This window comes from Lottia gigantea (genome assembly GCF_000327385.1).
Source record: "Lottia gigantea unplaced genomic scaffold LOTGIsca_11, whole genome shotgun sequence".
Classification (NCBI taxonomy): domain Eukaryota; kingdom Metazoa; phylum Mollusca; class Gastropoda; family Lottiidae; genus Lottia; species Lottia gigantea.
In genome coordinates, this window is record NW_008707001.1 from 3,905,266 (window position 1) to 3,927,118 (window position 21,853).

The following is a 21,853-nucleotide window of genomic DNA, read 5'->3' on the forward strand; positions in this document are numbered from 1 at the left end:
CCAGGCCCTAAAAAAGTGACAGCATTAGCCAGTCAGAATTCTTATCATTGCAGTTTTCTTGAAAAATCGTATGCAGAATCAAATTTTGATATCTTAACATATCTTATTTGAAGTATTTAAACAATTACAATATTTTTAAATTTTCTAATTTTAGATTGTCATATGCCTGGATTGAATAGTTACGGTACATTTCTGGATGCAAGCGAAATGCAACAATATAAAACTGTTAAATCGAAATTAGAAGAATCGTTACGAAATGCTCGTGATACCAAGTTTAAATGTGAAGTACTTTTTCCTTGTGGTACTACATCGAAAATCGCTCAAGATGTATTACGAATGTCTAGTCAAGAACCTTATGGTCTGCGTGGTTGTGTACTTTATGTGAATTTGGAAGAAAAAAACGTGTGTCGAAAAGTTGCCTGCGTTGAAATGGACCCTACAACTGTGGCCACTTTTGAGCTTTATTTAACATTGAAAGAAGACACTAGAGGATGGTGCATGTTGGAAAAAATTTATCTTACTTTGAAAGGGTGCTTTAAAAACTCCAAATGGAAGAGTATGCCAAAAATCCTTTGTTCTGGTTTCATATTGGAGAAGAAAAAACTCTATCGCACCAATCATTGAACTTGTGTTAGTTGACTTTTTAATACTTAATCGTTTTTATTAGTTTGTAATAGTGCATCATCTCATATTTTTAATGTTTCAATTTTCAACTGTGATAGATACTTCAACTTACACGAAACATTCCCTCATTGGTTGTTACAGCAGTCTTTATTGGTCAGAGGGACATAACTCTGAGGGACAGAACGCTCCTTAGTCCAAGTTGATCAACCGGGTAGAACTCCTTATTAGTTTTTTTTTATAAAAATTTCTGTTCCTTTTGATAAAGTATCTTATATCAGTAAAAGGGACACAACTCTTATAATTTGTACCCATGAGCATTCCATATACAGCCCAATGTAGGCCTACGACAGTTGTTATTCATGACAAGACCAGCATTATGATGGTCAACTGTTAAATCCTCTTCAATTCCAAGTGCTAGAGAAGGAACAACTTAGTTCATCTAATTTATTGAATTTTAAACAAATTCTAGTCCGTCCTCAGCTTATTCATTTCACATTTGGACAAAGTGTGCAATAATCCTCTTATTTCAAATGAATTTTGTGAAATTCCAGCGTTAGGTTTATAACTGTTTAAATGAATAAATATTTAGACAAGTATTTTATTTGTTGTTTTATTATTCACTGTTAATAAGGTGCTGTTACTTTAATCTAGTATCAACAAAATATTTAGTAAATGGGTTACTTTTTTATTGGTTGATTTTCTGGACAGCGCTGAATGTGGGTTTAAATTTGGAAAGTATTTTAATGGTGTGGGCACATGAGTGATCTTGATTGGAGATTTTTGTTGCTGATTAAAGTCTGGTATAATATGTTTCAGGACCGGATTATTGTATCCCAGACATGATTTAGATAACATTCTCTGATAGTTATATCGTCAAAAGACGATCCAATCAGACTCATTTTCCTTTCAGTAGCATGCGAGGCACATAATTATCGACATGGTGGAAAGAGACAGACTAGAAATTTTGGTCTCATGTCCTGAGCCAGTTGGTGAATTTCTTGAGAAGACTAGACGGTAACTATCATTTGGGAAATGGAAAAAGATTTGAAAGATTCATATGCTTAAATGGTTCTGAATCTTGCTTGAAAGTTAGGACTTCTCCTTTTAGTCTTCAAAATGATAATGTATAACTATAGCTTTCCCATATAAATAGTAATCCGAGAAATGAGTTGTTCCCAAGCTCACTTAAAAGTTTCATCATTTCCCATTCTGCTGTCCAATTCATATGATCGCTCTCACATCTTCACTTGTTTTGGCATGAATGGGCCTTTTGAGTGTCACAAGGGACATCATGGAAGTTGGACATGACAATAAACCAAATGATATGTACACAATCGAGAATTCAATGAATATACAGAGATAAGTCACCAATTAACATAAAGTGACATAAAGCAAACTTATTCTTTAAGCATACTACAAGATTTTACCTGCTTTTTAGAGTTCACAACTAATTCAAATAGTCCAAGGGAGGTAACTGATAAATAACAATGAAACTGTTTTGAAATTTATATTATTCAAGAAACAAAATGCAATGTCTTTCCAAAAATAAATCAATGCCCAATGGAGCTGAGAACCCAGCTCTACAATTTTCCCCCTATTCGTTCTTGATGTAGTAGGTGCACTAAAACATTCCATTTCCAATATTAGTTCCAAATTCTCATTGTCTGTTTGTAGTAGTAAAAAAACCAAGGATTGTGTTTGTAGGTCATTTTGTTGACACAAATAATATGAATACAAGTTTAAAACACGTTAAAAATTAGCTACAATGAGTGATGAGATGAAATAAAATGATACTATAATAAAGATGACGATGATGAAATGAAATGATGATTTGGACAGTCAGCTAGTCTAAAATCCAGCACAACATACACTAAGATTATGCTGCTTTTTGAGAACCCTTCTTTCCAATGAGAGACTTGTGAATATGAGGTATAACACCTGAAAAGATAAAAGTAAAATATATTAGAATGATTTTAAGACATTTCATGGGTTAATAGAAATTGGCTCTACATTTCGAGAGTGATGTATTAAATAAAGCAGAACATAAAGCTATCCTACAGAGAAAAAAGAGAAGCAATCGGATTTTTGCACACTCAGAACCCGACAACTTCAGGTCTGATTCAACAGCTTTAGTAATTTTACAAATTGTCAATCCCCATTATCACTTTCCAGACTAGTTTCAAGTTAGTCATAATACAAGGCGAAACGTCATACAGATAAATTGTTGATATGCAGACTAGTGCAGAATGCAATAAATCATTAAATCCATCTTTTCCTTAGATCAGTATCATTGACAAATGGAAACAGAAGTATGCACTGCTCTGCAGTAGCTTGATATTCCATTGGTGTTACAAAGAGACACTTACCACCGCCAGCAATTGTTGCTTTGATAAGAGAATCTAATTCCTCATCTCCTCTGATAGCTAATTGTAAATGTCTTGGTGTGATACGTTTTACTTTTAAATCTTTACTGGCATTACCTGCCAACTCAAGCACCTGAAATAAAACATTATTTCAATTTGGGTTTAGCAGCCATGGATACGACAGAATTATAGTAAGGAGCTATGACATTTTTATGTTTTAAGAATTTCGTTATGTTTGCTAGAAAGAGGAATTAGGAACAGCTTTCTAACAGCCTAGCTGACCGCCCTAGTGGAGATTCATTATTATGTTTTGCAACTATTACACTGAACTTCTGTGAAACATTTATGACCCACTCTGTACTTTTAAACTGAGATCATCTCAATTCTATGTACCAATAATTTGTATGGTAAGTAAGATCATTTTTTTGGTAAATTATCTTAATAAATTTATATAATGTAAATGAACACAACCAATCAAATCCATTGTTGCAACACAGAATTCCCTACTTCCGGTTCCGCTTCAAAATGATGGCTGACCGCGCCATTTTTCTACCCGCGAATTTTGACATGTCAATTTTTAAAGTGGCATAACTTTTTCGATTTGGGAGATATTTTGATCAAAATTGTTGCATATCATTGCCAAATGATGCAAGAATTCCAAAAAGCAGCCTGTTACATCGAAACTCTACTGGAAAGTCATTTTATCGAAGCTTGAAGTTCGTATAAAAATACTGTAAAGTCAGGTGCAAATTCACATCATTTGTCATTATTTTCACAGAGTATGCATTAGCAAAATCTTAGTTTCTTACCTCAGCAGTAAGATATTCCAAAATTGCAGCACTGTACACTGCTGCGGTCGCTCCAACTCGCCCATGGCTTGTGGTTCTGTTCTTCAAATGTCTGTGAATACGACCAACTGGAAACTGCAAAAAGTTTAATTAAAATTGAAAGTAATTTGAAATATTTTGTTTTTTCCGCAATGAAAGATGAATAAGGAAAACAAATAAACCATACTAACCTGTAGTCCCGCCCTTGCTGATCGGGACACGGCCTTTGCTTTCGCTTTTCCTGAATCTTTACCGGCTTTTCCTCCTGCCTATAATAAACAAGAAGATTGTTTACAAACATTGACCAAAAAAATTCCATCTCAGTGACCTACAAACGCAAAAATCATCAATCCGGGCGGAAAAAATATTCCTGTATCAAAATTACGAGAATTTATATTCGGATGGACATAAATTTGAACGATTTAAAAGCGATTTACTTACCATCTTGATACACTGTCAAATACTATTCTGCTCAATGACCTACTCCGCCAAAATACAGCGTCAGTTATAGTATGTCACGTGATAGTATTGACCAATCGAATGGGAATATTCACTTGGCTGAATGAGATTCTTTGTTTATTGTCTGCATGTAGATAATAATGAAAATAGCGCCAATATAAGAGATTAAGGGTGTTAATTGAGCACAGCTTTTGTTTTATAGCCTTTATCCATTTTCATCTTGATGATATTCCGAACAATTTGTTCATCCCTTTTGTTTCGGATTGCACAAGAGACAATTATATTTGTTTAAGGGGAGGGTACTCTTTTATAAGCAATGTCAGACCAAAGTTATTTGCAGTGCTTTTACGCATTATTTCCTAATAAGATCACGAATTACAAGAAATGAAAAGAAAATTAACACAATAACGCCGGCGAACGATTTCCTCACTCGACTCAATCCTGATTCAATCAACACTTACCTAATGGGGAGATTAGGAGAGTCAAAATTAAATTAACGATTAAAATAGCGGTAATTGATTAAGATGATGGGCTGTCGGCTTACTACCATTTTCTTTTTTGGTTTTTCATGAGACTGCGAAAGCCTAGACCAATCAATGAAAAAAAAAAGAAAAAAAAAAGGTCTACTGTTTCCATTTTGCGTAAATATAGACGGCTAGCTAGTCGTCTTACATATTTTTATTGTTATCCTAACTGACGGTCATTTCTTTCCTTGACCTTGACAGGATTTTGCTCATTTTGAATAAATGAAAAACAGGGGGTTAAATAAGTTGAACAAAAACTCCAGACATTTGAAATATTTAAGTCCAACTTTTCCTAGGCTTATTAGGTTAATTCATTTGGCTGGAAGCTAGGCTAATGGGCTGAAATCTTCTTAATTTGAAATAAACATTTTATTCTTGAATTTTATTGTTGTATCGTTTCTTTGTAGACATTAACATATTTATTGAAAATGATATTTTACACATTGAAGCTATCTTTAAGCAATTTTATTTGTCCCAAGTGGATACTATAGCCGTGTTCCGTTCTGAGGAACCGATCTGGAAGAAGTTATCGAACGCACGCCGACACATATCTGGTATGAGTTTCGAATGCACCTTGACAGAAATCAAGATGGCAGCTTCCATAAGAAATCAACTTTCTCAGCTTGCTGGGCTTTCTCATTCAGGTGGCTCGCACAAAGATGTAACAGAAAAGTACGTCAATCTTTTTTGTATTTCTGAAGATAGGAAAGCTCTCTCCTCGTTTCTCTAAGCTTAGATCTACATGTAAACATCATGATCTCCACTCATTTGACACTTTAAGTTTTACTCTCGCTTGTTTACCAAGTTCTAGTTCCAAAAACTAAGTTCTCTACTAAGTATACAAGCTTCTTCTTGGCAAGTACAGTGTCTGTGGGCACGATAGTCACTGTCTGAAAGGTCCAGACAGAATGAGTTTAGAAATGTACCGGTACCGAGTAGGCTAAGATCCCACCCCTCTTGACATGTCAAACCCAGAATTTTAGCCAATTTAGGAGTTTTGATGAAAATGTCTTTTCTTATATTGAGGATCTAAATGTGTTTTCTTCAATATTTTCATTTAGGTATAAGAGTATTCTAGAAACAATAATGAAAACTGGAGGTACTGAGCTTATCCCATCATTACAAGTCTTTGTGGAAGCATGTAAGTATGATTTTTCTTAAGGCTCTATTAATAAGGATAAAAGGATAAAAACTTTATTGTACTTCATGCACCATGATCCTCTCAAAAGCTCCATAATGAGGTCAAATTGTACATAACAATTAACATAATATAAAACATTAAATGCTTAATATAAAATTAATGATCAATCATTGACTCCGATAGGTAGGTGAAATCAAATCAATTTAACTTTAGTAGGTGAGTTAACCAACAAAATTTTGACATGTAGATGAGTTGACTGGGAATCTGATATACAACTTTTATTGAAAAGAAAGATGGCTCATTCGTTAGTGAATATAATATTGTCAGTGCCTTGTTATTTACTTTTTCAGTAACTTTTCAACCAACTGAAGCACTACTTTTATTGAGAAGAGCAGAAGATCAAAAATAAAAGAAGTGATAATTTTCTGACACTGGCATGGGATAAAGAATTTCTTTTCAATATTTCAGTGATCAATGAAAATGTTAGTTTAGTGATATCTCGACAGATATTGACAGAATTTACAACTCAGCTGACCAAACTACCAGATAATATAGCTAAACAAGTGTCTCATTTCACTCTGGAGAAAATACATTCTAGAGTTATATCATTTGAAGAGCAGGTATGGCTAATGTTTATAGAATTAAAGATATAAAATTATCACTTGATTGGTAAACAGTTATCAATTTGAGAGAAAATGAACCTCTGAAGAATAGTCCATGAATACTGATCATATATTATATAAAGGTACTATGAAATTCTGAAGCTGAAAAGCTCAAAACCATTGATTGATTTAACAGGGTCAATTTTTTTAATACAGTTTTCATTAAATACACTTACTGCACTGTAGAAATATGTGTGAAAAAATCTTAGCTTTGGATTCGGAGAATTTCAACCTCGGTAAAAATCCACCCTGGTAACCCCAATAATTATGAACCCCAGCAATCCCGGTAAAACCCACACCCCGGAAACCTTCCACCGAGGTCCCTGAACAGTATAAATAGAACCCTGCAAGGTGAGTCTAATCAGTCTGAAGAGTTCAAACACAAACGAAACTAGTCAATGATAATCGGGGATAACTGGTCGCATAGCCAATTTTTATCTCTTACCCCTGCCAACGACCCAGTTATGGCTAATTTTGTGACCCCCGTGGGCAGTCGTGATCCCCTTTTAAAACTCAGAATTTACAACCACCTTGGTGGAAGAAAATCCTTTGAATTTAATACTTAATTCAACTTATCAGGTTGCAGCCATAAGACAACATTTAGCTGATATTTATGAACATGAACAAAGCTGGAAGGAGGCTGCTGGTGTTTTAGTTGGAATTCCATTAGAAACAGGACAGAAGTAAGTGCCTTCATCTTTTCTTTTGGTCTGGACATATGATTTTAATCATCATTATAATTTGTTTGATATTGGAGGTTAAATTTACGATATATGTACGATTAGGAACAATTTTAGTGAAATGATGATACTTTTTAATGCTTTGTACTATTGGGTGGAAACATTGATAAACCTACAAAATTTACATGTCAGGCATCGTAGCTTTTCACAATATCAACATTATTTCAGGCAGTATACCACAGATTATAAATTACAAACATATTTAAAGATAGCTAGATTATATTTAGAAGATGATGATCCAGTATTAGCCGAGGCGTTTATCAACAGAGCATCCATATTACAGGCTGATTCTCAAAATGAAGAATTACAAATTCATTATAAGGTATTGATTAATATTTTTCTTTTTTACAACTTGATGGCTGTAATACATTTCAAAACAAGATGATAATGAGACTAATTAGAAAAAAATTAGAATGTGAGAATTTGAATTTTGGCCATATTTTCTGGTAGTGAAGAATGTCCTTCAATTTGAGCTCTGATACAAGATACAGTGTGACTCACTTCGCTAGCAAGCACAGAAGGGCACGAAGAAATGTTAATTTGATATTTGGGACTCTCATTTTGCCTCCTTTCTTTGAAGTTCTATAGCACAGTCGGTTAGAGCATTGGTTCTTGATATGACATCATTTGCATGGTTACATCGAGCAAATTGCTTCTGTGGATTCAATTCTGAATGGGCGTATGATTGTCTGATGACCTTGAATAAGTCATCTTCGCTCATAATTCCAGTCCACCCAGTTGTAAATGGGCATGGATAATCCGGGAAAGATCAATGTCAAGATGTATGGCCACGGACCAGATGGTAGAAAGGATCCTTAACTGTGAAGCCATGTTGTTATCCGTGTAAAATAAAGTTGTTTCTTTCTTTTCTTTCTTTCTAAGAGTCCATAAAGTTAATAATGCCATATTTACCCTATTTCAATATTACAGACATGCTAGAGTATTGGGGTCTGTCAAGGCTCATCTTTTCTTCCACACAGTTAATATGTTAATTTTACTTATTTTTCAGGCATGTTATGCAAGAGTATTAGATTATAGACGGAAATTTATAGAAGCAGCTCAACGATATAATGAATTATCATACAAGGCCATTGTTGCTGATGAAGAAAGAATGACAGCTTTAAAGAATGCTTTAATTTGTTCAGTTTTGGCTTCTGCAGGTTGGCCATTTTGATCTTCATTTGATTATACTTTGAAAGGATTTTGTGTGCACCATCTTACAATGCAATGGAATGAAACCCTGAAGCTTTCCCTTGAACAAAACATTTCTTAGGCATAGAAATGTAGGTTTCTTTTTACTTTGTTTCAATTGAGAACTGTGTGCATTGTAATATCACATTTCATTGCAAAAAAGAAGAATTGACAATAACTGTGCTTGTGAAATCTTTTGAAAAATGATAAAATAGTCCTAAATTAATGGACAAGATATCATTCATGCTGCTGACATGTGTTTTAGATATAAAATCCTCATCAGGACAGATGGTATAGAAATGGGGTCAACTATTCTAACATTGAGACTTGTATATTATATTTTCTAGGACAGCAAAGATCAAGAATGTTGGCCACTCTGTTTAAAGATGAAAGATGTCAACAATTACCAGCTTTTAATATCCTGGAAAAAATGTAAGAAATTTGTCATGAATAAAGAAAGGAGAACTTTCCTTTAGGACACCCTTGATCTTAATTATCAGCCCTATAATAGCAGATGATATGGGCTGTAATATTAAACAGATGGTAAAGAAGGTTTTCTAGCTATTTTATGTGCATCGGGGACATTCATGGCTTTTTTTTGCATCATTCCAATTCCATCCAGATGTCTGAATTCTGTTATAAAAATGCTTAATGATGTACGTCACTATTGCAAAGCAGCTAATAATTTGTAATGGTCTTTTTTCTAGGTACATCATAAAACGTTTAGATAAGTGAAATTACAAAACCCACAGACGTATGACTGAAGATTGATATGTTGCAAATCGATGCTATCAGTGTCCCTGATACACCTAAAAAGTTTTGAAAGCCTATTTATATTCTGATTAAAATTCTATATTAATTGCTATTGTTTTTGTTACAGGTACCTAGATAGAATAATTAGAGGCAGTGATCTTCAAGAATTTGAATCTTTGTTACAAGCTCATCAGAAAGCTATTACATCAGATGGTAATTTCAACTTTTTAAACACCATTTGTTTAACTGAAGAACCCACGACTCTGATACAAAACAAAATTAAATATATTTTCCCTCTTTGAATTCTTTGAAAAATATAATAACCTAAATAAGATGAGAAAATTGAGTATAAGAAGGGTGACAACAAAGAACAAGCTGGGAGAGACCTTTTAGGCATTAACATTGGGGCCCCTTGGAAACCTGTAGGCTTGAAGACTCAGAGCTGCCCTTTGTATATATATCTAAAATTACCATACGTGTACTGGGGTATATTCATTTTATAGAGCAATAATTCAACATAATCTTACCTCCTTTCTAGGTTCCACAATATTGGATAGAGCAATTATAGAACATAATTTACTATCAGCCAGTAAACTGTATAATAATATTTCATTTTCTGAACTTGGATCACTGTTAGAGATTAAACCCGCTAAGGTAAGATTGGTCAGATATTTTATGCTTTATCCCTATCCTGTGGTAGTGAACTTGGTAGAAACTCATCTTGGGTAAATATCCTATGCTTAAAACCTAGCAAACCTATCGGTCTACATCTTCACAATGTCAGCTATTATGTTATTCGTCTTATACTATGACTGCAATAGCCGTTTTTCTTCTATTTTTCTTTTATCACGGACGTTTATAATATAGAAATTTGGTTAGCGAATACAGACATTAAGTACCCTTCCTTCGACAGAAAACAATAACCAGTCTGTATGTCAAGGGTTATGGTTGGCTGTATTCGCCGGCCTACAATCCGATCAAATCGTTGCATTCCATGATACAAGAAAGATGACAATTGCAGTCAAGGTATAAGGCAAAGTTTGTGATAGCTTGACATTGTGAAGATGTAGACCGAGTTCACTACCACTCATCTGAATATCTTAATGTGTCACATATTTATGAAGGCTGTCTTTCCTGGTTAACATTTTACTTTTGTATATTTACTTCTGGTTTTTTGTTTAATTTAAGGCAGAGAAGATAGCATCTCAGATGATAACTGAAGGAAGAATGAATGGTTATATTGATCAGATAGATTCTATAGTACATTTTGAAGGTAAATGTCTTCTCATGGATTTTGACAAGTATATCACAGGTGTAATGATGATCTTTACTTCTCTATCATCATATAGTAATGTTGATATATCTTTTATTATATCATAAAACAAGTCTCGAACACAGTATGTTACAACACTACATAATAAATCAGGGTTAATATCAGGCTACAATCGTCTGCACTCACAAAAGCCTCAATCTAATCTCTCGATTTTCTCTACCAAACTGTATATATATCAATCACCAAATCTATATTTTGTGCGGCAATCCGAATATATATATATCATTATACAGGAAGGGGGATTTAATAAAGTAATACTACAAACTCAAAAGTTAAACATTGTGATTGCATATTACTTTTGATTCATGCCATTTACCCTAAAAGTGCTCATCCATTGAACCGTTTTGCCCCTATAAGTTAAGGGAATTGTTCTAATATTTAATTATTAATTTCAGCTCGTGAGACATTACCAACTTGGGATAAACAGATACAGAGTCTGTGTTTTCAAGTGAATAATATCATAGAGAAAATATCAACGACTGCTCCAGAATGGACGAATAAAACTATGGAAATGAATTGAACTGTACTGCTTTGATTTAATTATTTAGTTCAAATGCTATGTAAATATAGTGCTCTATGTAAATATTGTATGTATTAAATAATCTTCAGATATAAATAAAGTGATCAGAAATTGTTGATTTGTCCATCTTCAATTGTTTTTCTTCAAAAGTGCAACTTTTATAAGCATCTGAAATAATGTTCACTCATTTGAGAGTCAAGTAGCCCTTTTTTTCAGACTTCACACCCCTAGATTTGCAGCTTGACCCGGATCTCAACAACTTTGAACAGATTGACATTTTTCTAAATATTTACATGTATGCATATTGTGGACACTGATAGCATTGATTTGCACCATTCTAATTTTCAGTCAGACGCCTATAGTTCTTGTAATTCAACTCATCATTTATAATATATAAGCAGCTTTTACCATAGTTATATCATATGTCTGGTTAAACATTTCTATGATTACAAGAAACAGATATCTGAAGGAAAATTGTAATGATGCAAATTTAAGCCATAAATGGCTCTGATACACATTAAGTTCAGAAAACCTTTAATTCCATAGACTAATACTAAAATATAATCAATTTATTGAATTAATTATTAAATTATTAAGGTACAAAAAGCAAATAAGTAAGTAGAGTGCAAATAAAAAAAACCCATTACCAATAATCAAAAGATAAAACAAATTAAAATGCAAAGAGTTAAATCACCATCTAAAATCAAAAGGAATAGTGAATGATTATATTGTGTATACTCAGATTGTTTTTGTAGGTCAAAAAAATTTTCTGCTCAAATTTGTTAAAACTGTACACCAAAATCTATAGAATTGTGTTTCAACCATTAATTTTTTAAAGCCTTTTTTGAAATTGTTAGAGAAGTAGGCTACTGTTCGGACTTACAGGAATACTACTCTTAGAATGAACATAAAATATAACAATTTAAACTTGGCCAATAAGAGCATATATTCATCAGTAGATATACCTGGTGTCAAAAATAACATAACATGATCCTTATATAATCCCATAAATCCAAAACTAAGTAATTATCTATCAAAATGCAATTAAGTATTGAAAAACGTGTTGTTCAATAATTACTTAGTTTTATGAGTTTTTCAGATTTTACAAATAAAATAAACGATTAATTAGAAATATGTCTCCATGCCAAACACCAAAACTAGGTCAAACTGCTTAATTAACAATTAGTACTCTCCATTTTTAGATAACCCTTTTTAAACAAATTCAATTTGATCTTGAAGTAGATACTCAGATACAAACATAATACTTTAGAAATATTTTTAGGTACAAGTTACAATGTTTGATAATAATTTTTTACAAAAAAGTGGAATGCTCCTTTAAAAGTCAGGAGCTATTTCATGAGCAATCAAGTCATGTTCATTTTCCCTATATACATAGGTATAGGTATAGGAAAACCAAGTCCATTACCATTGATAAAAGTTGGGTTGACCAGGTTGCAGAGGAAAGTATTGAGACAAGACGCCAGGATTAGCTGTCATTGGTCCTGGGAAGCAATTGTTGTTAATGGGTTGACTGTTAAGATTAATCATGGGGTTTCGTTGATGGTAAGCTATCTGATGATTGTAAGGATTAATCACGGGGTTTTGTTGTTGGTAAGCTATCTGATGACTGTTAGGATTAATCACGGGGTTTTGTTGATGGTAAGTTGTCTGATGACTGTTAGGATTAATCACGGGATTTTGTTGATGGTAAGTTGTCTGATGACTGTTAGGATTAATCATGGGGTTTTGTTGTTGGTAAGCTATCTGATGATTATTAGAATCCACTGGCACATTTGGTGAAGATGCTGATAAATGAGGTGGAAGTTGCTTATCAAGAATAGGTGGAGTTGTCCTATAAACGTGCTCGGTCATCTCCATTAGTTCAGCAGGTGGAGGACACATAAGTTCAGTCTTGACAACCTTGCTGATTCCATTTGAATGTTGAAGTTGAATACCAGCTGCACCTTTAAACTTTTTGAGAGAGGTTTTAACATTTTCATAAAGGTTGGCTTTATTCTTAAAGTTTATACCACTAAGCACCAGATCTTGTTCTTCCTTCTTTAAGTTTGCACCTTTCAACAACTTGAACACAAGCATTTCTGGAGACAGTGCCATATTTTTCTTCAAAATGTTTTCATACTTTTTGTCAAATTCAGAAATATATTCTTTGATCGATTGAGTATACACACGTTTAAAATCATCAAAGTCCTCATATATTTCTCTACAGCCAACAAGATTCTCCATTCCCAAATGATTATCCAAAAAAGCTAGAAGGACTTCGAAACCATTCAAATCCTTTAGACAATCTTTTGACAATTCTTCAAATACACGTTCGCGAATGAGGGCATGCTTTCCCTGCTCAGGCAAGCTTAAGGCTACAACAATGCCCATTTTCTCTACATTGGTGATTTCTTTCCATGCCAACAGCTCTTTTTTATACTGTTCATACCTTTTTCCATCAGAAAATACAGGAGGGTCTACATTCATTTTGACTTTTTCACTTCCGCCTTCGCTTCGGGGTCCGGCGATAAAATCACTTAAAAGTTAAAAACAAGTTTCTTTCGTTACGAATCGTTAGGCTAATCAATAACTTTGAATGTACGTAGACCAAACTAGTCCGTTGTTTCGGCAGAAAAGTTTAATTGTTATCGATAAATATCAAATAATCTCCAATTACGCACAAGTAAGCTAAAATGGCTACTTTGTAGGTACCTCCTAGTCTAGTTCAGTTTCAGATCAAGCGGCGCCTCCTAGCCTAGTTTCAGTTTCAGATCAAGCGGCCCCCACCCATTCGTTATTCTTCGGTTTGCCATGTTAAAGGTGAATCAGAGGATAAGGTTCATACATACATACATTCAGTTAAATTCTTATTTATAACTCTTTGGGTCTATATTATATCTATACTTTCTGACTGAGTCTAGTATGGAAACTTTCACGAAAGGCCGTTTGTGAAAGTTTGCCAAGCGCACTGCAGCCATTGAATCGACTTCTCAATTTATTGTTTATTTCTTCAATATATTTTGTTTTTGGCAAATTGTGCAGGATGTGAGGTAGATGATATTGCTGCTGCCACAAGTCAGGTTTTCTTCTATGGGAAATTTGGCATTATTAGAAGTATTGAAAAAGAAGGTGGTTGAGTTGAAACAAGGACTGAACATGTAGATTTCAGACAGGGTTTTGAACTGACACCAACAAGGTTGACCCGTGTTACTGGCAATGCATTGTGTCCAAACCACACCCATATTCGTCATACTTCCTCGGTTAATAAGACCATGCGAATCCCGTATTCGTGATACGATGGGGGCAATGTTTTTGGCTTTACGTTCACAAATGGTTGAATTTTTATCGTTATTGCAATTGTTTAAAAACCATGACACATGCCTCGTTGAAGTCCGCTTCCCGCGTACAAATTCGGTGGAACCGTAATATTTGGGATTTAATTACTCCTGGAAATGTGGGTTTAGGATGGACTTATACATAAGTTGGTGAGAGGGAGTAATGGACAAAGAAGAGATACTTCTCTTTCCCATTCTGCCATGAAATCATGAATACATTTGAGTATGATGGGACAAAGCATTCACCCATTAGTAGTACCAGAAATCTGAAAATATACTTTTCATTAAAGGTGAAGTCATATTTCCAATAATAGCACGTTATCAGAAGCCTTTCTTACACCGCGGAGACCAGAAACATTTTTCTAGGATACGAAGAAGAATTAATGAAGACGCATTCTGATTCTTTGAGAAGCCTAGGTAAATTGGACGACTTTCTCTATCACATATTTTTGAAAGACTTGTGCGATTTTCTAGTATTTCTGAAGACTATCAACAAATATATTTAAGTCCCACTGCCACAGGTACCCCGGGTTTCTGTCCCACCATCGTCACAGGGTATTCCATGTTTGCTATCCTGTCAACCCCCCGTTTCTGTCCTGCCAACCCACAGTACACCAGGTTTCTGTGCCCCATCGTCACAGGCTTCACGCTAGTAAGGCTTGTTACTTGACCCAAGTATCAACACCTAACAGATTGACATACATGTATATTTTCTAAACTTGTTTTATGTGTTTTGGGGACATTGATAGCATCAATTTGCACCATTCAAATTTTCAATCACGTCTATAGTTCTTGTTATTCCACAAAAACTAAGCGTGTAATTTATGAGCACATTTTACCATAGTTATGTATCCGGTTAAACATATCTATGATTACAAGAAACAGACATCTGAAGGAAAATTGTAATGATGCAAATCGAAGCCATAAATGGTCTTTATAGACATAAAAAGTCCAGAAAACCCTTAATCCCTTAGACTAATACCAAATAAAATCAACTTGTTGAATAATTTATTATCTCAAACTGCACAAGGTACAAGTTATTGAAATGAAAGAGAAATAAAAATATGAGATAGACTCTTTGTGGAAGGAAGAATAGAATCGATTATTTTACAATAATTACTATTTTCAGTATCTTTTTTTTATAATTATAATAATAATAATCCTGAGACATCAGCTGGAATCAATTCTACACAATGACAACATTGGCTTTACTTCATCAAAATCTGTTGGACTATCTTTAACCTCTTATAGATGAAATCTGGGTTTTCTGAATGCCTTTTCACAAAGGAAGCACAATGTTATGCACAATTTGGTGCAGAGATTTTTCTCATGTTTAATTTGTCGAGAAACAGGGACCTCTCCAGATGAGCTAAGATCGTTTTGAGAATACGTTTCCAGGGTTGTACTTAAGCAGAATCTTCACATAATTCCTTTGTCAGTCTCAACACCGGATTTTGATGAAGTAAACGGGGTAAAGAGTGTACCAAGAGAAAGTGAGCGGGGCTATTTACAAGAATGTAATGTATTTGGACTACCCTGTAGATTATAGGCTTACTATTTATAGAATATGTACAATGATCACAGAATTCTTACTCCAGAGAATTAAGTCAGCCTTTTAAAGCAATGTATTGGACACATAAGACAAATCTCTCCGGTTCATCAGCGATAATGACCTAGTGTGTCACCGCCTTTAAAGTTTATAATTGATGGGATACATCCAGTCCTTGTGCCACCATCTTTACAATTAAGGAATAGCCAAGGTTTGAGTTTAGATTTAATTGGACACAACCTCTGTCCAAGGATCAAAATGTAAAAAAGGTACTTCATGAAACAATATGCAATAATCAAAGGCATAAGGACTGGAATGAGCAGGGTACTCCAAGTTTTAAGTTTTGAGAAACAAATTGAAAAATTCAGACAACATTGGTTATTTCCATGGCAAAAGGATTGGAGAGGACAAATCTTCTTCCCACTATCCCAAGTTCCTATGCCTAAGACAATATTGGTAATTCAAATGAAATAATTTAGATTTGTATCTTACAAACCAGTCTATATAGCACACTATAACAAAATATATCATAACATTCTGAGTAAACAATAAATAACTCATACTTCACATTAGGTCATGACCAAAGTAGAGTCCCCAAATTGACAACATGTAGAGTTAAATTGGCTACATGTAGAGTCCGAATTGACTTGAGTGTATAGTACTAATCGTTACATGTAGAGTAAAAATGTTTACATGTAGTCAAGTGGTTACAAATTGGGTTCAAATTGGCTACATGTAGAGTCAAATTGGCTACATGTAGTCAAATGGTTACAAATTGGGTCCAAATTCTCTACATGTAGAGTCAAAATGACTTGGCACTTTAAGCACTACAGTTAACATCCTTGAACTCCACACGATAACCACTGACCTCTTTTTGAGCACTGAAAAACAACTGATATCAACTGGAATTAACACCTCTCTACCAGCCACATAATTGCCATAGAAGCTGCCATTATCAAATGTTCGAGTCTTATGCTTCAGTATCAGGAGCTCCCCCTGATAACAGTTTATCTCAGTTTTCAAAAGGTTAATCACTAAACTCAGAATAAGTTCATCTTCTCATGACTCCATTCATTGGCAACCCATACCCATATCCATACATAGGGTTATTGGGTTGACCATGCTGCATTTGCTGAATCTGTTGTTGAAATCGTTGAGGTTGCATGTGCATATTCATGTTCATCATTTGCATTTGCATGGGAATTTGCTGTTGATTGAAGAAACCATGATTAGCTGTCAGATAGCCAGGGTTTATCATGGTATTTTGCATTGGATAGCCATTGAACATGTTATTATACCGCGGCAACATTCCAGATCCTGGTTGGATGGTAACATTTGGTGTAAATGTCATATTTGGATTCACTGTCACATTGGGCGTTACACTAGGACTCTTTCTGACGGAGGCTGAAGATGATGATGATGACGAAGATTGTCTTCGTTGATATTTACTACATTGCTGTGCCATTAACGTAGAAGCCGATAACTGAGGTGGGGGTTGTAAATTAGGAATGGGTGGAGTTGTCATACGGATCATGCCAGGGGGAGGAGTCATGTTCACTGGAGGAGGCGGAGTTAAATTAGGGGGAGGGGTTGGCATAGTTTCTGGCATGATATTGTCAATATGATTAGTCATTTGTTGAAGTTTAGCGAGACTACCACCTATATTATTAGGGGTATATGTAGGGGTTTGTGATTGTTGGCGTCCCAACATAGCACATGGTGTATTACTATGCATTAGTCTTTGGGTGCTTTGCGGTGGTGGCAAGATTGTAGGACTGTATCGATTTTGAACAGGTGATCCATAATTGTTAGTGTTCGATGCAGTTGGCATATAATGTGGATTTGGTGTGCTGCTAACTGGCATGGGTACCTGACCCATTGGATTCACTGTGTCCATAAATCTAGTTGGTCGCGAATTATTGCAATATTGTTGCATATGCTGAATTTGTTGCATAGCACAGTCTGAATAGCTCATTGACATGATTGGAGCATTTTCAACACTTCCTACTGAATTATTGGCCATTTCACTACTACTTATAGAGGCTGGCGATTCCAGTCCCAGCTGTGTGACGTCTATTTCACTATAGTTTGTGTTTGTCATACCCGCATTAGAACTTGGCATATTGTTAATAGGAGCAGATTGAGGAGAGAACACATTTTTAACATTGCTGTTATAGGGGGAAAGATTTGGTGGGCAACTTGGTGTGCGTGTTGGGGTTAAATTCGGTTGTTGTTGTTGAGGTGGAGGTTGATGGGGAGGAGCTTGTTGTTGCTGCTGCTGTTGATGTTGTATTGGAGGGGGCGGAGCCTCGTTTGATCGTGGATTATGAATATTCAATGTCTCTGATGCTGTAGCTAGTTGTTCACTCACTAAGTTAGTTGTCCTACTATCGTCTATTTGTTCTATATTTTGCTGGAGTTCATTAGAGAAGGTATTTTTATAGTTATTAGCTGTCATCAGATTATCACGCGACGGCAATGATGGACTATGATGCTCTGTAGAATGTTTAATGGGTGATGTGGTGTTCACATTTTCTTCCATAGTCCGAACACCCTGTTCACTGTTAACACTAGGAACACCACCACCACTGTCACTATGAACACTATGTACACTATGAACGCTATGAACACTTTGTATACTATGAACACTGTGTACACTGTTATCAATTATTTCTTCCACATTTGGACTGGGTTTATTGTTGTCTAGTTCATTAACAATTGGTGGAGTTATCTTTTCTTCTTCCTCAGGTTCATCATCTAAATCTTCATCTTCTGATTTTGATTGTGGAGAAGGCGCTGAAGGTGGGGCTGGGGGTGATAAAGGAGCAGAAGGCGAGAGAGGCGCTGGAGGGGAAAGAGGAGCACGTACAGATTCCGGAGTGGGCACTTGAGGTGATAAGGGAGCAGGCTGACTATCACTGTCGGGTTGAGGTGAAGAATCAGGAACTTCAATTACTGGACTAGGCTCCGGCACACTGGATGACACGCTCAATACAGGCTCCGTAACATCCTCTACACTTAGTGGGCTGTTGGTTTCTTTAAGTAACGGAGCCTCATTTGATTTGATTTCTGGTCGAGGTTCAATAACATTTTGAATTTCTTCATCGTCTTCAATTGCCATTTCAATAGACTTACATGCAGAGTCAGATATTTTCGTATCTTCATCCAGATTTGCAGAAATATCTGGATCAACTCCTTCATATACCTCTTCCTCTTCTTCATCAGATGAAGATGATGATGATGATGAAGATGATGAAGAAGAATCACTATCATCATCATCGTCATCATCAGACTGTTTCTCATCATCACCGTCACATGCTGTATCACCGTCCAGCTCATCACAATGAATCATGGGTAATTCATTCTGAGTTTCAACTTCCTCCTCTTCACGATCTGCAATTTCCGTTGTTTCAGATCTAGTTGTCTCCTCCTCCTCATCATTTTGAGAATTGTCATCACTGTCATTTTTATCAGTGTCTTTATCACTATTATCACTCAGTTTCCTGTCTGATTTTACACCGTTAGATAGAGAATGATTTCTACTGCTATTATTATTATTATTATTGGAATTCTTGACTCCATTTGTTAACTTTTTCTTCCAATGCTGAAAGAAAAGGACAATTAACGTGTCAGGTTTGGAAATTTAATAATGTCTTACAAAGGTGAAGGGATATAAAACTTTATTAAAGATTTCTTTTTGAAAATTTATAATTTCAAAAAATATCTTGAGATAACTTAAGGCTCTGAATCAGGTGCAGAAAAGCAAGACATTTCATTTTGGCTCTGAAAGTTTTTTGTTTTATGTCCTACCATCATGCACCTCATTGGACTAAAGAAGACAGGCTCCTTGAAGCAGTATGCAACGAGGGTAATTCTAGCTAGGACAGCACCATTACTCTACTCATCTCCTCAAAAAGACCAATCATCAGACTTTAACTTTACATAACCTCATTTTTAATGGCCATTTCAAAGTCCATGTGGTTGTAAAGCATCATAATATTGTGAATATCAGAACATTCACTAAGCTAAAGGGCTAAATATAATAATGTAACAGATTTAAAGAAAAAGTAACCACAATTATGCTTGCCTTTGGTGATCGGATCAATCTCTTCTGTGTTTTCTTCCTAGGCCCTCTTGGTCTTCCTTTTGGCCACCCTGACTTCTTTTTCTCTATAGGGGGCTCTGGGGCCTGAGATGAATTTGATTTATCCTCTACCATGATTAAATCATTATCAAGAATGGGGAGTCTCTCTTTCTTTGGTCTGCCAGGTCCTCTCTTCACTGGGGTTCCATTGTTGACTCCTACTGCAGATTTATTGACTCCATTTGTCAGAGGTTTATCTACAAAATAATAATCAATATAAATATTTTAGAGCAGTATATTTGACTCAGCTGGTGTAACAAAATTCTCTAAGACCATTTTTCTGTTTCATAGAAAAAGACATTATTTCATTAAAAAACCTTTTGAACATTGGATGTAAACCTTCATGTACCCTGAACTCCAATATTTCTTTAAGACATTGCTAAAAGCAGCTTCACCATTGCTACAAAGTAATATAGCCGTTTGTAAAGGTCAATAAAGAAAGGAAAATGCTTTGTTTATCACAAAACGATATAGCTGGAAGAGTGGTAACTAGTGTTGAAGGGAGTTAAACACAATCTCTTCAGCAACCAATGACATATTTGAAGGCCTGAAGAGAAGCGGTTATGATGAAAGGATTATTAACGAACCTGTCATGAAATAATCTCTGATATCTCCAACACCATTTTTACGTCTTCTCTTTGCGTCAGGTTCACTTGAATTATTATTAGAAGTATCTAATGAACTGTTTAGTCTCTTTCTTCCAGGTTTTCTTCCAGGCTGGAAAAGATGACATGGATCAATTAGTCTTGAACATCACACAATTATTCACGGTCACCAGAAATCCACATGCCGGCTGAGATTAAAACTCATGACAACCAGTTTTTTGTTGTAACAAAAGTTGTACTTCATGTAAAGATTTCGTAGCTCTAAAAAACTGTGCTACAGCCAGACAGTCTTTTTCATGAGTTTTACTGCACTGGTTAGGTTCATGAAGCCAGCTGTCTTGCAGTGTACAACGAGGGAAATTTTGCCAGGAAAGCAGCTTTAGAGTAATCATCTTTGATTTCCAACATTCAAGGGATCTTTAACATGCACAGCCTGTCTCACAGCTTGGAACTATGTTTGATTGTCCCAACCAGGTTTATAAATACGACCTATGCCAGGATTGAACCCTGGATCATTGACTAAGGGGCCAATGTAACAGACAAAAAAATCTAAGAAAAGTTTTACCTTTTTCTTAAGAACAGGAGGTGGTGTAGGACTCCTGACTTTAACTGGACTATCATCTTTACTATCTTCACAAATACCATCAACTTCTTCATTGACTTTCTTTAACTGTGATTAGAGAAAACATCTTACATATAAATAGGGTCATTATTTATACAGGCTTATTGATAGGTGTTGTTGTATAATAGAGGTCATATTGTTCACAATACATTCAAATAGAAATGTCTGAATGATCTGTTAATGAAATATATGTCACTGATTTATTTGTCACTCGTTTTAAGTGACAAGTTTAAGTAATGGACAGTCATATTTGCATTGTATATAGCTGACTTAAACTAATAATTACTAAATGGTTGAGAATTTTGCTGAATGAAACCAACAAAATGTGAAAATTCCAGAGTTATGGAAAGAAAAGTGTACAATCAGAGACACTTCGAAACAAGTATTTCATTAACAGATTACCCATTCATACACAGGCATTTGTTTATCCTTCAAGCAGAGTAAGCATAATCACAGTCAAA

At 35.0% G+C, this 21,853-nt stretch overlaps 4 protein-coding genes across 4 annotated transcripts; 2 read left to right on the plus strand and 2 right to left on the minus strand.

The window, feature by feature from the left end:
• Nucleotides 1-207: 207 nt before the first annotated feature.
• Nucleotides 208-624, plus strand: LOTGIDRAFT_110160 (hypothetical protein; the record flags this gene model as incomplete). The annotated part of the gene is made up of 1 exon (XM_009047257.1): nucleotides 208-624. The coding sequence occupies one exon, from the start codon at nucleotides 208-210 to the stop codon at nucleotides 622-624; it is 417 nt and encodes a 138-aa protein (XP_009045505.1).
• A 1,876-nt stretch (nucleotides 625-2,500) lies between these two features.
• LOTGIDRAFT_156627 (hypothetical protein) lies at nucleotides 2,501-4,258 on the minus strand (the record flags this gene model as incomplete). The annotated part of the gene is made up of 4 exons (XM_009047258.1): nucleotides 2,501-2,562; nucleotides 2,991-3,120; nucleotides 3,797-3,910; nucleotides 4,256-4,258. 4 exons carry the CDS (start codon nucleotides 4,256-4,258, stop codon nucleotides 2,501-2,503), a joined length of 309 nt encoding a protein of 102 aa, XP_009045506.1.
• A 1,111-nt stretch (nucleotides 4,259-5,369) lies between these two features.
• On the plus strand, nucleotides 5,370-11,253 carry LOTGIDRAFT_203414 (hypothetical protein). The gene is made up of 11 exons (XM_009047259.1): nucleotides 5,370-5,469; nucleotides 5,859-5,938; nucleotides 6,407-6,558; nucleotides 7,180-7,283; nucleotides 7,509-7,662; nucleotides 8,350-8,500; nucleotides 8,879-8,963; nucleotides 9,412-9,497; nucleotides 9,823-9,938; nucleotides 10,473-10,557; nucleotides 11,013-11,253. The coding sequence occupies exons 1-11, from the start codon at nucleotides 5,387-5,389 to the stop codon at nucleotides 11,135-11,137; spliced, it is 1,221 nt and encodes a 406-aa protein (XP_009045507.1). The 5' UTR covers nucleotides 5,370-5,386; the 3' UTR covers nucleotides 11,138-11,253.
• A 1,387-nt stretch (nucleotides 11,254-12,640) lies between these two features.
• Nucleotides 12,641-12,883, minus strand: LOTGIDRAFT_79888 (hypothetical protein; the record flags this gene model as incomplete). Its single annotated transcript, XM_009047260.1, has 1 exon — nucleotides 12,641-12,883. A coding segment is annotated over one exon (243 nt), but the record flags the coding sequence as incomplete, so codon positions are not given.
• Between the last annotated feature and the right edge of the window lie 8,970 nt (nucleotides 12,884-21,853).

Coding starts and splice junctions, on each gene's coding strand:
- LOTGIDRAFT_203414 (XM_009047259.1), top strand. CDS start 5,387: ATGGCAGCTTCCATAAGAAATCAACTTTCTCAGCTTGCTGGGCTTTCT. Junction 7,663..8,349: donor AATTACAAATTCATTATAAG/GTATTGATTAAT, acceptor CTTATTTTTCAG/GCATGTTATGCAAGAGTATT. Junction 8,964..9,411: donor TTTAATATCCTGGAAAAAAT/GTAAGAAATTTG, acceptor TTTTTGTTACAG/GTACCTAGATAGAATAATTA.